The 16203-nt window shown below is 37.2% G+C and overlaps 1 protein-coding gene across 1 annotated transcript in view; it reads left to right on the plus strand.

Annotated features, from left to right (window-relative positions):
- Nucleotides 1-16203, plus strand: part of SCAPER (S-phase cyclin A associated protein in the ER) — a gene marked incomplete in the record, with an annotated part of 368987 nt that overhangs the window by 58231 nt on the left and 294553 nt on the right. Inside the window, 1 exon segment of the mRNA XM_034784768.1 lies at nt 11318-11515. Coding sequence (XP_034640659.1) covers nt 11318-11515 — 198 coding nt within the window.

Consider the following 16203-nt stretch of genomic DNA (forward strand, 5'->3'; position numbering starts at 1 on the left):
TGAATTTAGTTAAACATTCAAGTTTTTTAAAATCAAGTTTGTTTTTGTTAAAACTGTTTTTAACTAAACTAGTTAAATGAAATATGTTTTTTAAAAAAACAAAAATTAAATTGACTATGTCAGCCAGGTCATCATGAAAAACTTAAAATATTGGCTTCTGCAGCTAATTCAGTTGTCTTCACCTTCATTTTCCTGTTTGTTCATAATCTGGAAAAGAAAAACAAGCTTTCCTGCTTTTTCAGGTCCCAAATGATTTCTCAATTTGGAATGAATTAGTCCAAAGAAAGAAAATACTTTTTGTACACCGGCAGAAGAAAGCTATTGTCGTTAAAATCACTTCAGAAGTCTCTGAATCCAAGTGCTTAAGTGATTTCCACCAGTTCACTGGTGTGACTTTCTTTAAAACATAATCAGGAAACATGTATTTCTTGAATGGTTCACCCTTAGCTCTGAAGTTTATTATAGTTGGCATTATGGAGGGATGATTGCTGAATGTCCATGTCATAGCCAACTCCTCTTCTTCAGCAGTTGAGGATTGACCAGGGTACCGAGTATTAAGAATATTTGCAAGAAAATGAGCTGGAGATAGTGCTTGTCCCATTCATTTTTTTAATGCTTGTAATTTAACTCTGTCATTGCATATTTCTCTTTTTAAGATCTCACTCAGTTCCCTCGAAATTTCAACAGCATCAGCAATAAAACAGCTATTTCCTTGTATTTTGTTCAAGGCTACAGAAATAGGCTTTAGGGTACCCATCATCAACATTTCTCTTAAGCCCAATGTTGAGAACTTTGGCTGTGACAGTGCCATCTATTTTTTCATGATTTTGTTGACAAACTGTCATCAGATTAGGCCAGTTCTTGATACAGTGCTCAAAACAGTCCACTACTGAGTTCCATCGCACGTCTTGTGGGAGAGTTAGCTTGGTTCCTCCCACTTTTTTCAAAGCAGCTGCTGCAAAGTGGTTGTTACGGAAGTATTTTGCAATTTCAACAACATTAGCCTTTATTTAGGGAACACTGAAGTCTTTGGCTAGGAGGTGCATCAAATGAGCACTGCAACCATATATTGTTAGCTCTCTTCACTCTCTTCTAAATTTCTTCTCATCTTGGATACATTTGCAGCATTGTCTCTGACAAGCTGCATACTAGAGATTTGAATTTTTTTTCACCGTTTGTTATAGCTTTTACTGCTACTTCTTGTAAGTATTCTACTGTTTGTGCATTTCCTGATGTATCAATTGTTTCTATAAGGAAGACATTCCCTTCTTCTGTTGTCACACAAGCACATACAACAGGATCATTGTGGACATTGCTCCACCCATGAAGACTCGGGTTAACAATTTCACCCTCTAGGCCTTTTGCACACTGCTCAATTTCTCTTTCATAAACTTTATCCAGCAATTTGCCTGCGACATCGGCTCTGTTGGGTGGCTGTATCCTGGTCTTAATGACTGAACCATGTTAATGAAGTGTGGGTTCTCAATCATATAGAAAGGAGAGTTTGTTGCATAAAGAAACTTTTTCATCAATTACCTCTTTTTGTAATCTGCTTGTTCTTATCACAAACTTTATATGGTTGTTTCTGGATGATGGAGATTTTTTTTTCTTTTTGCTACAGGTGATATACTGTGACTATGTGACATACATGATGTGACTGAAACACTATCATTGGCAGATAACTCTGAAACTATAGAAAATGATGGTGATCTTGAAGGTGGATAGTCTTCAGAATCCTGTATGTTGAGGATGGATTCTCCTAAACTAAATAAGTCAATGCAGTTATTTAATTATTATTACCATACTGCTCATTTAGTATTACTCATTGCATTCACTGACACTCAGTACTGCTTTAAAGGTGAAATTGTAAAAGGAAGATATGCCTATTTCAGCTACACCTCTACCCCGATATAACGCGACCCGATATAACACGAATTGGATATAACACGGTAAAGCAGTGCTCCGGGGGGGTGGGGCTGCGCACTCCGGCGGATCGATATAACACGGTTTCACTTATAACGCGGTAAGATTTTTTGGCTCCCGAGGACAGCATTATATTGGAGTAGAGGTGTATTTATTTTTTATCACAACTGCATCTAAAATGTTAGTATCATAGAGTAACAACTATATTTTTTACTCAAACATGAGAATTCAAGAATAGTCCAGAAGGAAGACAGGCAGTCCTTAAGAAAGAAGTATAAAATAAAAAAAGTTACCAACCTGAAGATCCTGCTTGTTCAGACATGTTTCTTTCATCATCTTCAACACAGCTTCCTCCTGAGAAGGAACACTTCACATGATGTTGTTTCATTTGGGCAATCAGGCCTTGCATTTCTTTGTTGCACTGTTTGCATTTTGCACGCATGCCTGTCTTATCCACAGGTAGAGGAACTTCATTAAAATATTCCCAAACTGGGTCTCTTTTATGGCGTGCTGCCATTATAGGTTTTTCCCTCTAGTGAGAGAATGGTATGGTAGATCTCAAATCAATGAAGGCTACATTCAGAAAGACCTCAAGACTTATGGAATATGCTGCTCAAACAGTTTCACTTCTGTTTCTACTGCCTGTCCCTCCCATCTCACATTTATCTCCAGACTTCTTCTTCTTGTCCAGATCTATTCCACACCCAATAATCTTCTATTCACTGAACTTTTTGAAACTTTGCACTTTTAGAGAGAGGTAAGGGATTGATTGTATGTACACAATTTTGCAGAGGGACAATATGGTTGAGGGCTGTTATTTCTGACCTCTATATATTATTTCTTTATTTTAAAACATTTTTTGCTGCTAACAAGCATGTTATCTCTGGCGATGCAGATCCAAAGTCTGACAACTGCAAAACTAAGCATCTCTGATGGTATCTTCTAGACTTAGCAGTGAGTCCCATTGGGTAGCTAGAAAGATTAACCTAAATAATCTATACAGAAGCCCCTGGAACCTTATAGGATTGGGTCCCTAATCCATGAACTGTTGGAACTCATTTACAAAACTTTTCTTAAACATTACATGAATATATTGTCTCATACTATAGAATTAGAATTAGAATTTATAATCACTATTCTGTGATGAGATATCTTTGAGATATAATGTATCTTAACTAAAACTATCTTTAGATAGGTTTTTTCCTCAACAAGCATTTTATCAAAAAAATCTGATTTAAATAAAAAATCAGATTCTGTTGATTTTTTTCAAAAAAATAATAGGTTTTTATCCACCCTGCTCTGCATACAGTAGAACCTCAGAGTTACGAACCTTGGGAATGTCCGTAACTGTGAAATGTTTATAACTCTGAACAAAGTGCAGTTCAGACTCCAGATCCAGCAGCTGACACTCCAGGCCAGGCTCCAGCAGTAGCTGAGCTCCCTCCTCAGCACCCGCTGCTTCCTTGCTGACAGCTTCTGGCCCGGGGTTGGACTGAGTTTGCAAGCTTCTCCTCCTCCTGCCAGGGGAGAGAGGGAGGGAGAGAGAGAGAGTGTGTGTGTGTGTATGTCAAGGCTGTATCCCCACTTTGAACTTTAGAGTACAAAATGTGGGGGCCTGCATGAAGACTTCTAAGCTTAACTACCAGCTTAGGTCTGGTCCGCTGCCACCGTCCCAAGGCTAGTTGGGAAGCCTTGAGAGACCTTCACCAATTCTCTGGTGAATACAGATCCAAACCCCTTAGATCTTAAAACAAGGAGAAATTAACCATTCCCCTCCTTCCTCCCACCAACTCCTGGTGAATACAGATCCAACCCCCCTGGGATCTTAAAACAAGGAGAAATCAACCATCCCCCCCTTCTTTTTCCCACCAACTCCTGGTGAATACAGTTCCAACCTCCCTGGGATCTTAAAACAAGGAGAAATTAACCATCCCCCCTTCTTTCTTCCACCAACTCCTGGTGAATACAGATTCAACCCTCTTGGATCTAAAACAAGGAAATAATTAACCAGGTTCTTAAAAAGAAGGTTTTTAATTAAAGAAAAAGGTAAAAATTATCTCTGTATAATTAGTATGGAAAATAACTTTACAGGGTAATTAAACTTAAAGAGCTCAGAGGACTTCCCTCTAGTCTTAGGTTCAAAGTACAGCAAACAAAGATAAACACTCTAGTAAAAGGTACATTTACAAGTTGAGAAAACAAAGTAAAACTAAGACGCCTTGCCTGACTATTTACTTACAAGTTTGAAATAGGAGAGACTTGTTTAGAAAGATGTGGAGAACCTGGATTGATGTCTGGTCCCTCTCAGTCCCAAGAGCGAACGAACTCCCAAAACAAAGAGCACAAACAAAAGCCTTCCCCCTCCCCCCCACCAGATTTGAAAGTATCTTGTCCCCTTATTGGTCCTTTGGGTCAGATGCCGGCCAGGTTACCTGAGCTTCTTAACCCTTTACAGGGAAAAGGGTTTTGGAGTCTCTGGCCAGGAGGGATTTTATAGTACTGTACACAGGACAGCTGTTACCCTTCCCTTTATAGTTATGACAGTGTAAAAACAGTGCATCTCCTTCCCAGCCTGGGGAGGGGCAGTAAAAACCGAATGCCCCCCTCCCCACTCGGGAGGTGGAAAGGGGGTGAAAGTGACACCAATCATAATGCTGTGCCTCTTCTGCTGGTTCCAGCTGCCTTGGGCTGGCAGCCCCAGCATCTTTACCTCCTAGCTGTAAGTGGCTGCCCTGCACTTGGGGGTGAGGTGGGGACAGGCAGCCCAAATGTGCCTACCGTTAAGATGCAGCACAGTACAGTATTTCCTTTTATTTATTTATTTTGTCTTTGCTGCTGCCTGATTGGTTATTTCCATTTTCACATGGTGTCCGGTTGACCGGGCAGTCCATAACTCTGGTGCTCATATCTTTGAGGTTCTATTGAACTTGTGTGTAAGATGATTCTTTTAATCTAGGTTTAAAGATCATTCAAAAAATTAAACTGACTTATGTTTAAATTAATTTTTCATTATATATAATAGTAGTGAGTAGGAACTAGAGAGTCTTTAAAAAATACACTACGGATTTTGCAGACTTCTCAGAGATTTAAATATTTGTAGTACATGTAAATTATCCAACAATTTTAAAATTGTTTGTAGGTACTAAACTTCCTTAAAGAAAACTGAATAAAACAAATCTGGAGTTTCTAGACTAGGGGTTCCCAAACTTGGTTCGCGGCTTGTTCAGGGTAAGCCCCTGGTGGGCCGCGAGATGCTTTGTTTACCTGAACGTCTGCAGGTACGGCTGCTCCCAGCTCCCAGTGGCCGCGGTTCGCCGTTCCTGGCCACTGGAAGCTGCGAGCAGCCATACCTGCGGACGCTCAGGTAAACAAAGTGTCTTGTGGCCCGCCAGGAGCTTACCCCGAACAAGCTGCAAACCAAGTTTGGGAACCCTGGGTCTAGACCAAGCTGTTTTTGAGATATGACATTACAGAAACATTTTAGAAGATAAAAAGCACTTGTTTATCAAACTCTTGCTTTTCAAATCTTTTGCCCAAAGAACCTCACACTTCCAGAATATACAGCTGTCTGGCAAGTGATCATATATGAACAATTTCAAGCAGTAAGGATGTCTACTGGGGTCATTTTTGGGTGACCAAATACAATTGATACTCAAAATACTCAAGAAAGATAAACCAATAAATGAATGCTAAATGTAGCACATGTATAAAATTCAGAGATAAATATAAAAACTGACTCCAGGGCTCATCGTTAAGATATATTTAAAGATGTTCATTTCAATTACGAGAAGTTCATTAAACCTGTTTTGTGACAATTCATTCTTTATGTTCACAATCTTTGCTGAATGTGAGAAGAAGCCTAATCACCTTACTAAGGTAATGGTTTTTATAAATGCAGACTGCAGAGGGTAAATGCTATTGTTATAATATAACCATTTATGACACTGTAGTTAAGGTTGTCATCTTTTCCATCATAAACTGTACTTTAAAATAGTTGTAAATTAGCCATAATACATTTTGGTCTAAAAGTTTATGTGCAGGGCTAAGCTAAGCTTTTTTAAAAAGAAAAGTTTGAACAAAATCTGTGAACTGTTTTTATGTTTTAGGTTGGAAAAAAGTTCTAGTGGTTTCAGATTCCTTCTTACATTTCTACATAGGGTTCAAATTATTAGTGGCTCAGAACTGAAAACAATACTTCCTGGGTCACATAAACTGTGTGCACGTGTTGGCTATGGAATATTTACAAATTGAGATACAAGCAAGGGTGGGGAAAAAGTCCTGTCCCATGTAATAAATAAGTTAGTCTTCTCCTTCAGTAAAAGGTATAATTGTATTTTTATCTTTTTTTCTACTAATCTGTCAGTAGGGTATCACATTCCTTTGCAATTCTACGGGCAGTTCAAAGATGTCAGTCCTGTAATTTAAGATTGTAAACTGTGTCCACACAGAATTACATCTTGAAGTTCTGTGTCTGTAGTGCAACAAGGATAGCAGGTAGCTTGCTTCCTCCTTAAGTATTTTATTACATTGGAAAGATAGTTAAGATTCATTTATTTTTCCTTTATACTTATTTATAAGTAGGAAAACCTTAAGGGATTTTATTTTTGCATCTAAATTAAAGTCAAGAGACCATAAAACAGAGCCCACAAATGGAGTAGTCACACCTGGTGAGTCACATGCAGCTGTTGAGTTTTTCCTTTTGGTTCACAAGAGACAACATGCAAACACATCAAGATCTTGAGACTTGAAGGATAAGTAACAGGGAAAGATCGTGCTTCCCTGCACCAAAACCATGCTATAGATACAAAGCCCACTGGTGAGGTTGATGCTTATGAAAAGGTTCATGATAAAACTACCAGAAGAACATAGTTATAAATTTTTCAAACAGGTTTTGATGATGTCCCTCAGAGGAGGCAGTTTGTCTCTTTGTTTCCTTGTGCTCCCCTTGTCTGTCCATTGTATCCATTTGTTGTCTCTTGCACTGAGATTATAAACTCCTCTGTACTATGTCTTTGGGGCTGTGAGGCTCTGCTATAATAAAAATATTATTAAGAAGAAGCATGGTAAATGTTGAGTAAGGTAATGTCCGGTCACAATGCCTGCTATTTATTTGTATTGATGTATTAAAATATGGTTAGGAGAAAAGAAACATTAAATGAATATTAGAAATAAATCATCAGATGTCTGCATTGACATAGACGAATAGCGGGGTTCAGACATCAGTACTAGGAAAAAGCACAATTTTCCAACAAAATTATGTAGGCTATTCAAAATAAGGAAGGATTATGAAGAACTCCCGGTAACAGATTAAATTAATTTTAGAAAACTGCAAGACATGTTCAAGGTAATACACATTTAGAAAGAGCAGTATTAATGGCTCATATGTGCTGAAATAACAGAAAAAAGGACAACAGAAAAAGGAAAGGTTCAGTGAAATGTAATTAAAATTATCTGGGCTCTGGAGGTTGCTTCCACTACAGATGGCAAAAGTATGGAGAGTGATTTTCAGTGTGGTTTTAAGGCTCAAGCACTACAGATTGCATTGCACGATTTTCAGTCTCCAAAGGAAGTGTTGTCAATGCTTGGAGTGGTATGACGGCTCTCTGTAGTTGGCCCTGGCCACCATGGATACCCTAAAATCATTAGTTTGGGGTCAGAAATCATTGCTCTCTCTGAGAGAAAGGCCTGGTGGGTACTCCACCAGTTTCTTGTCTTCTGTGTAGATTTTTCCTTATTTTTTCATTTGTATAATATATCATGGAATGCATATTTCAAATATTAATATAATGGAGAATGTTTTGCAATTCTTATACTTGCTAGCAAAATTTAAATATGTATATGGAATTGGCAAAGTCATAAATCTTAGACTTGATCAAAATCACTATTTAAATAAACCATACATGGCATTTGGCCAAAAGCATCCAAGTGTGGATTATTTCCAGCAATCTGCCTTGCGTTCTTATAGAAGGTAAAGTGAATAGGCTCAAAGTGCACACTTTCACTTTATTGCTCTTCCAGTTTCTCATGCACTATTTTGGTTTGGTTTGCAAAATTAAATGTATTACAACTTTGGTAAATTTTATTGTGATAAAGAAATTTGAGTGCAGCCATTGAGATCATGATCAATCTGATTGCACTATGTGCTCCTTGTTAGTTACTAAATGAAATTTACCAAATGTTTTAGTACATTACATGATGTATTTTGCAGTGTAGACAGAGCAGGAGCTATCTGAGAGGAAGAATAGACTGGAATGCGGAGAAAACCCATAAAAGGATCCAGGAATTCTAATAGAGCTGATCTTTAATAAACAGTTTGGCAAGTTTTGCCCTCACACATTTGTGCAATTCACTTCTGTTTGGTAGTTACATGTCTAGAAATGTGGCCTGTAGTTAAAAATCTTCTAGAAAAGAAGTAGAGACATTTATAGTCTTAGAATACAGTAATTTAAAAATTATTTGATTCTCACTTACAGTTTCACTTTTAAAGGTGTGTCATTTTTATATAAAAATCTGATTTGATATACTGTATGTTTTCCAAACATGCAGAGAATTCTTTTTAATTTAAAGCCAGCATAATTTGTTGAAAGTGGCACTGAATTTATTGCAGTGTCTTTATGATGGAATACTAAAAATCACAAAGAACCTTCTGAGGAGAACAAGGAAAATCCTCTGTGCACTTAGTATTTGCACAGTCTTGGGATCTCTTTTGCACAAATGCCAACATAAAAAATGTTTTTCTGGTTTTCCCCTAATCCATCTACCTTCCATTTATAATGTTGAGACTTTCATCCAAAATTACTGTAGAGTTTGTATTTTAACTTGTATTGCCTTTGGGCTTAAATGACATTTCTACAATGGTGCTCTGTCTCTGTTGAATGCAATGTTCCTGCAATGAAACAAACTTTTGGCACAGGAGAAAAATATTTTTCAGCTTTTCACTGAGGAGCAGTAGGATTTGAACCCAAGCCAATTATTATAGCATCCTGTTCTCAATATTGTAGTTAAGATTAGTTGTTTTAATTATAAAACCTGTTTTTCAAGGATTTAGTAGCTTGGGCTGTTTTAAATCTCATTGGATTTAATCTTGGAATATAAAAGTGGGAGCCTGTAAGCATTTTTGTTTCAATAACTGACTTAAACTGTTGAAATTCTCATCCCTTTGTTTAATTGATGTATCCTGTAGGCATCCTGGCTCATATATTATTTTGTTCATTTTGACACACTGACTAAAAGATTGAGTTTAAAGAATTTGGAATTTGAAAAGATGGAGTTCTCCAAGCAATACTAAAAATGTACGAGTGTCTCGTTCAATATAACATTCTAGAGATCTCTGCTACAGAAAACATATGCATGAAAGTAGTGGTAAAGGAATGCTTCAAGATACGAATTATGAAAAAGAAATATTTAAATTATTTTTTTCCATTTATGCTGCTTGATTGTTTGGCTAATGAAATTAAATGGTCATTTTTACTTTCCATTTAAAGTTGGTTTTGTTTTCTGGTTCTCATGCCTTAACTAAAACAATGCTATGTTTGTGTTGTCCGTATATATCTAATTTCAGTCTTTTCTTTTGATATGAAAAAAAGGATGCATGAGCGCCTTTTTATTTATAAAAGCTTATTCTCCATTCTTTTTGTTTTGTATTTGATTAGATGTAATGTTATAGTTTTCAATATCTTGCCAGTGTCTTTTAAGGAGAATAGTGACAACTTTATTCCCAAATTTCCTTTAAATAGTCTGGGAAGTAACTTTTTAAAAATCTAATTTTCTTTTAATTATTTATGTATTTTCTTGCTTTTTGTATTTCTCTCAATTTAGACAGTGAAAATAGACTGGTTAGTTTCACTGATTTGTAATCACTTTAAGCAATGGCATGTTCTCATGCATAGAAACTAGTGTAGTGCTGCATTATCTGGATTTCAAATGCTGCAGAGCAATATTTATATATTTACATTTGAGCTGGTAGCTTATTTTTACAAAACCTAAATTTGGGGCCAATTTTGACCTGCCAGTGACTATAATTCTATTTATGCTTTCATATGCTAGGACTTTGGCCTGTTTTGTTCTCAGATCTAGTTAATAGATACATGGTAAAATTGTATGTGATTGAGGATCACTTTGGATTGATTTGGGGTGCTTGTCCCAGCTGCTGGAGAGGACCCCCCATACCCGCAGCACTTCTAGTATGGGAACTCCTTCCTTCCTCTTTGCTGTTGTTGTGGGAGAGAATCTTAGGCTAGATGGACCCAGTATCCTGAATCTGGCTGAATTCAATTTTGGAGCCGTCAGCCAGGAAGAGGTGCTTCACATCCCTTTAGAATGTCTTCCATGACTGAGTTACAGTAGATCAGTCAACGAAGGAAAAACCTACCTCCCACATTATGAAAAGGAATGAACTGAACGTGCAAGCTCAGCAGATGTGTAAGGCTGTAGTAATCATTAAATTATTGCTTTTAAGATGGCACATAACAGAGCATCTATGATCCAGCAGTCACGCAGAAAATTTGGGGCTAATATGAGCCCAAAGAAAATAGAGTAATCAAATTTAACATAGCATTTATATCTCAATAATTTGCAGAGAACCATAAATTTATACTCCATTTCTCTTCTTTGAAAATGAGGGTAGACGCTTAAGGTGTGTTTAACACTGCTAAAATCATGAGTCTAGAGTCAAAATAACAGAGAGACAGCTTCAGACCTGGCTTTAAGCAAGAGCAGCACAATTAAAGTCAATATGCTGGATTTGAATTTGCCTTCTAATATTGAGTGTGATGAATGGAAAGTCACCTATACAGGCAAAGACATGAATCTTTTGAAGTATGAAAGCTTTTCTTTGTAACTAATTTGATGCTTACTGACTTCTTTACTACAGTGAAGCAATAAAACATTGATTAAAAGGCTGGTCACAGCTGTGTTCACTGGCCTTAAGACTTGTACACTGAAGTTATTATATTTTAACAAAAAATTGAGACAAAATGTTCTATACAATATCTTTGCAATAACATTTGTTTGATGACAGAATGTACCTGGCATAGTCATTAGCAAAATAACGTTTGCATCTTCTGGAAACATACTCTGACCAGAACAAGTAATGGTGCAAATGCAACTTTCCCATCTACATACAGAGCAGAATATCTTCTGCTATTGTGCAGATGTAAATATTGGGTTAGAAATGTCAGAGAAACAGAAATTAGGTTCTACAGACCTGCCCCTTTTGTTTAAGGTGAGAAAATTTGTTTGAAGAACTCAGTCAGTGGGATATGGCGTAAGCCTCAATGAAGGACGTCTTGTTTGAAAGTGTTGACATATGTTGAAAAAATTATGTTATACAGAAGCCCAACCCCTTGCCACACTTATTTGTGTTTTTTTTTTATGTTGTATCTCATCTCTTCAGAGTACTACAGTAGACTGTAAAATAACATCAGCAGCCGCTGGAGATAAAAACTTTGACAAAAGCCCAACAAAAACAAGGCAACCTCGAAAAGTTGATTTGAGAGCTCGATATTGGGCATTTCTTTTTGACAATCTTAGACGAGCAGTTGATGAAATCTATGTTACTTGTGAGTCGGATCAGAGCGTAGTAGAATGCAAGGTAAGACTCTTTCTGAAGTGTTCTGCCCCAATTGTTGCAATGTGTCTCTTGGTGCTGTTCCTGTCATTACAGATAAGCTAAAAACAAGAAACAGAACCTCAAAAACAAATTATTGCATGCTTTGTATTTTATTTGAGGGCCTTAAATAAGAAAGCTGAAAACATATTGATTTATTTTTGCCAAGAAAAAGAAGCTTTCATCTTACACGCTGACCGGTTTGGAATGATATGAAACTTATAGCAATATGTAACTTTTTCTTAGACTTTTAACACTGCAATCAGATTACCGTAATTTATATTAACAAAAACCAAAAATGCCTCATTCAGTCTGTGGTTGATATTTCTAGTAATTGTCATATCCTTTTGCCTGCAGTACTTTTTGCTGTAGGTGGCACTGTTGAGATTCAGCCTGTTTTCACATTCTTTAGTTTCCTGTTTAATGTCTTAATTACACATTGCTCCCTTTCTGCAGAGATAGTTATCACTCTTCTAATTCACTCTCTGGTGGTAAGAAAGTGCGATTGATGGCCAAGTATAAACAATGTCTGGGTGGGATGTCGTTATAAGGTGTTTTTTCTAATTTTAGATAACCTTGTGTTTGTAATAAGATGTAAAACAGAGACACAAAGCGTGGTGTCTTTCCAGTAACTCAGTAGGAGAACTATTGCCTTTTAATGAGTTCATTGTACACTGTATTACTTTATAATGCATTAAATGATCACAAGAATTAAGAGAAACCAGGACAGTACATCTTTAAGAAAATATTAAAGGTACTTTTTTTTTAACATTAAACATGGCTGATAGTTCACCAAATTCTGGAAGCCATTATCTAATCACTGTGATATGTATATATCTACATATCTACATATATAGTTTAAAATAAACTTTCATCTTATCATGTGTATCTAGTTTTCTGCTGAAATCAGAGATGGCCAAATTGGCTTTGGGATTAGCGTACAAATATATTTAATTGAAATCAGGTTTCAGAACTGAACAGTAGCTGGAGGCTTCCAAACCATTAGTTGATCTAACATAATTTAACATTTTGTTACTGGACTGTCTTCCTGCTCAGGAAATGTCTCTGATGAATTTTTGTTTTTAAGAAAACCAATCTGCTTTGTCATGTAATCAGATTACCATTTATAAACTTTTATGACTGAAGGAAAAGAAGTTTATTTGTACATTATCACATCTTTATAGAGCTGAGACCTCACCTAGAATTCCAGTCATAACACTCAGTCTGTGCTGGGAAGGAAATATATATACATCCCAAACCAAAAATCTTTAAAATTGGGAGAATAACACAGCGGGGCACAGACTATCCAACAAATTCTTGGACTGCATTGGGGACAACTTTTTATTTCAGAAGGTTGAAAAAGCTACTAGGGGGGAAGCTGTTCTAGACTTGATTTTAACAAATAGGGAGGAACTCGTTGAGAATGTGAAAGTAGAAGGCAGCCTGGGTGAAAGTGATCATGAAATCATAGAGTTTGCAATTCTAAGGAAGGGTAGAAGGGAGAACAGCAAAATAGAGACAATGGATTTCAGGAAGGCAGATTTTGGGAAGCTCAGAGAGCTGATGGGTAAAGTCCCATGGGAATCAAGACTGAGGGGAAAAACAACTGAGGAGAGTTGGCAGTTTTTCAAAGGGACACTATTAAGGGCCCAAAAGCAAGCTATTCCGCTGGTTAGGAAAGATAGAAAATGTGGCAAAAGACCACCTTGGCTTAACCACGAGATCTTGCACGATCTAAAAAATAAAAAGGAGACATATAAAAAATGGAAACTAGGACAGATTACAAAGGATGAATATAGGCAAACAACACAGGAATGCAGGGGCAAGATTAGAAAGGCAAAGGCACAAAATGAGCTCAAACTAGCTACGGGAATAAAAGGAAACAAAAAGACTTTTTATCAATACATTAGAAGCAAGAGGAAGACCAAAGACAGGGTAGGTCCACTGCTTAGTGAAGAGGGAGAAACAGTAACAGGAAACTTGGAAATGGCAGAGATGCTTAATGACTTCTTTGTTTCGGTCTTCACCGAGAAGTCTGAAGGAATGCCTAACATAGTGAATGCTAATGGGAAGGGGGTAGGTTTAGCGGATAAAATAAAAAAAGAACAAGTTAAAAATCACTTAGAAAAGTTAGATGCCTGCAAGTCACCCGGGCCTGATGAAATGCATCCTAGAATACTCAAGGAGCTAATAGAGGAGGTATCTGAGCCTCTAGCTATTATCTTTGGAAAGTCATGGGAGACGGGAGAGATTCCAGAAGACTGGAAAAGGGCAAATATAGTGCCCATCTATAAAAAGGGAAATAAAAACAACCCAGGTAACTACAGACCAGTTAGTTTAACTTCTGTGCCAGGGAAGATAATGGAGCAAGTAATTAAGGAAATCATCTGCAAACACTTGGAAGGTGGTAAGGTGATAGGGAACAGCCAGCATGGATTTGTGAAGAACAAATCATGTCAAACTAATCTGATAGCTTTCTTTGATAGGATAACGAGCCTTGTGGATAAGGGTGAAGCGGTGGATGTGGTATACCTAGACTTTAGTAAGGCATTTGATACGGTCTCGCATGATATTCTTATCGATAAACTAGGCAAATACAAATTAGATGGGGCTACTATAAGGTGGGTGCATAACTGGCTGGATAACCGTACTCAGAGAGTTGTTATTAATGGTTCCCAATCCTGCTGGAAAGGCGTAACGAGTGGGGTTCCGCAGGGGTCTGTTTTGGGACCGGCTCTGTTCAATATCTTCATCAACGACTTAGATATTGGCATAGAAAGTACGCTTATTAAGTTTGCGGATGATACCAAACTGGGAGGGATTGCAACTACTTTGGAGGACAGGGTCATAATTCAAAATGATCTGGACAAATTGGAGAAATGGTCTGTGTTAAACAGGATGAAGTTTAATAAAGACAAATGCAAAGTGCTCCACTTAGGAAGGAAAAGTCAATTTCACACATACAGAATGGGAAAAGACTGTCTAGGAAGGAGTACGGCAGAAAGGGATCTAGGGGTTATAGTGGACCACAAGCTAAATATGAGTCAACAGTGTGATGCTGTTGCAAAAAAAGCAAACATGATTCTGGGATGCATTAACAGGTGTGTTGTGAGCAAGACACGAGAAGTCATTCTTCCGCTCTACTCTGCTCTGGTTAGGCCTCAGCTGGAGTATTGTGTCCAGTTCTGGGCACCGCATTTTAAAAAAGATGTCGAGAAATTGGAAAGGGTCCAAAGAAGAGCAACAAGAATGATTAAAGGTCTTGAGAACATGACCTATGAAGGAAGGCTGAAAGAACTGGGTTTGTTTAGTTTGGAAAAGAGAAGACTGAGAGGGGACATGATAGCAGTTTTCAGGTATCTAAAAGGGTGTCATGAGGAGGAGGGAGAGAACTTGTTCACCTTAGCCTCTAAGGATAGAACCAGGAACAATGGGTTTAAACTGCAGCAAGGGAGGTCTAGGTTCGACATTAGGAAAAAGTTCCTAACTGTCAGGGTGGTTAAACACTGGAACAAATTGCCTAGGGAGGTTGTGGAATCTCCGTCTCTGGAGATATTTAAGAGTAGGTTAGATAAATGTCTATCAGGGATGGTCTAGACAGTATTTGGTCCTGCCATGCGGGCAGGGGACTGGACTCGATGACCTCTCGAGGTCCCTTCCAGTCCTATAATCTATGAATCTATGAATCTATGAAAAAACACCAGTTAAGGTTGGTAAGTGACAACAGCGCAGTTACCTGTCACATTGTTTGCCTGCAAAACTCCCTAGGCACTTAAAAGCACAGAAATGAATATCTATGTAAATCCTAAATCTTACACCCCCAAACATATTTAGTAACTGCATTATTTTAATCATATATAAAGAAATGCCTGTTTCATCACAAAACCACCACTTTAACGCAGCCCCAGTGATTGTTAAGATTTTATGTGTGTTATTTTTGTTATATATCAGAGGGGTAGCCGTGTTAGTCTGAATCTGTAAAAAGCAACAGAGGGTTCTGTGGCACCTTTGAGACTAACAGAAGTATTGGGAACATAAGCTTTCGTGGGCTTATGCTCCCAATACTTCTGTTAGTCTCAAAGGTGCCACAGAACCCTCTGTTGCTATTTTTGTTATAGTATCTTGATTTTAGGAATTTTCTTTTATGGGATAGCATTGAATAGGCCATATTATCTGTTCATATATCTTTTAATAGAGTTTTTTGAAGATGAGATGTAGGAAAGATGGAAAATTTTAAATAGTTTTATTATTAATTATTTGTGGAGAACAGTTACCAGTTATATTTGTTGAGCTGCTTCTTGATTTCTTTTTGCATGATGATTGTATTGATTGATTTATTGTGCTCTTAGCTAAATGTCAGAGATACCTTTGGTACAATATAAGGCGGCGGTGACTTTGATAATATATTTTTTATGATTTATGCGTAATAGTAGAATGTTTTGGAAAAGTATTATTTTTGCTTTTTTCAATGTTGTACATGTAGGTAAGCAGGAAAAAAGTATAATATAAATTTATGGTAAAATTATATATGTATGTGGGCTTGTATGTGAGACTGATTAGTATATCATTGACATGTGTGTACCCATACATCATTTTCTTTTCTTTTTCAAAGGATTTTTTGCTGTGTAACGCTGGTGGTAAAATTTAGGCGCAGCCAAATCTCTTCCAGAAGC

This window comes from Trachemys scripta, chromosome 10, assembly GCF_013100865.1.
Source record: "Trachemys scripta elegans isolate TJP31775 chromosome 10, CAS_Tse_1.0, whole genome shotgun sequence".
In the NCBI taxonomy this organism is placed as follows: Eukaryota; Metazoa; Chordata; order Testudines; family Emydidae; genus Trachemys; species Trachemys scripta.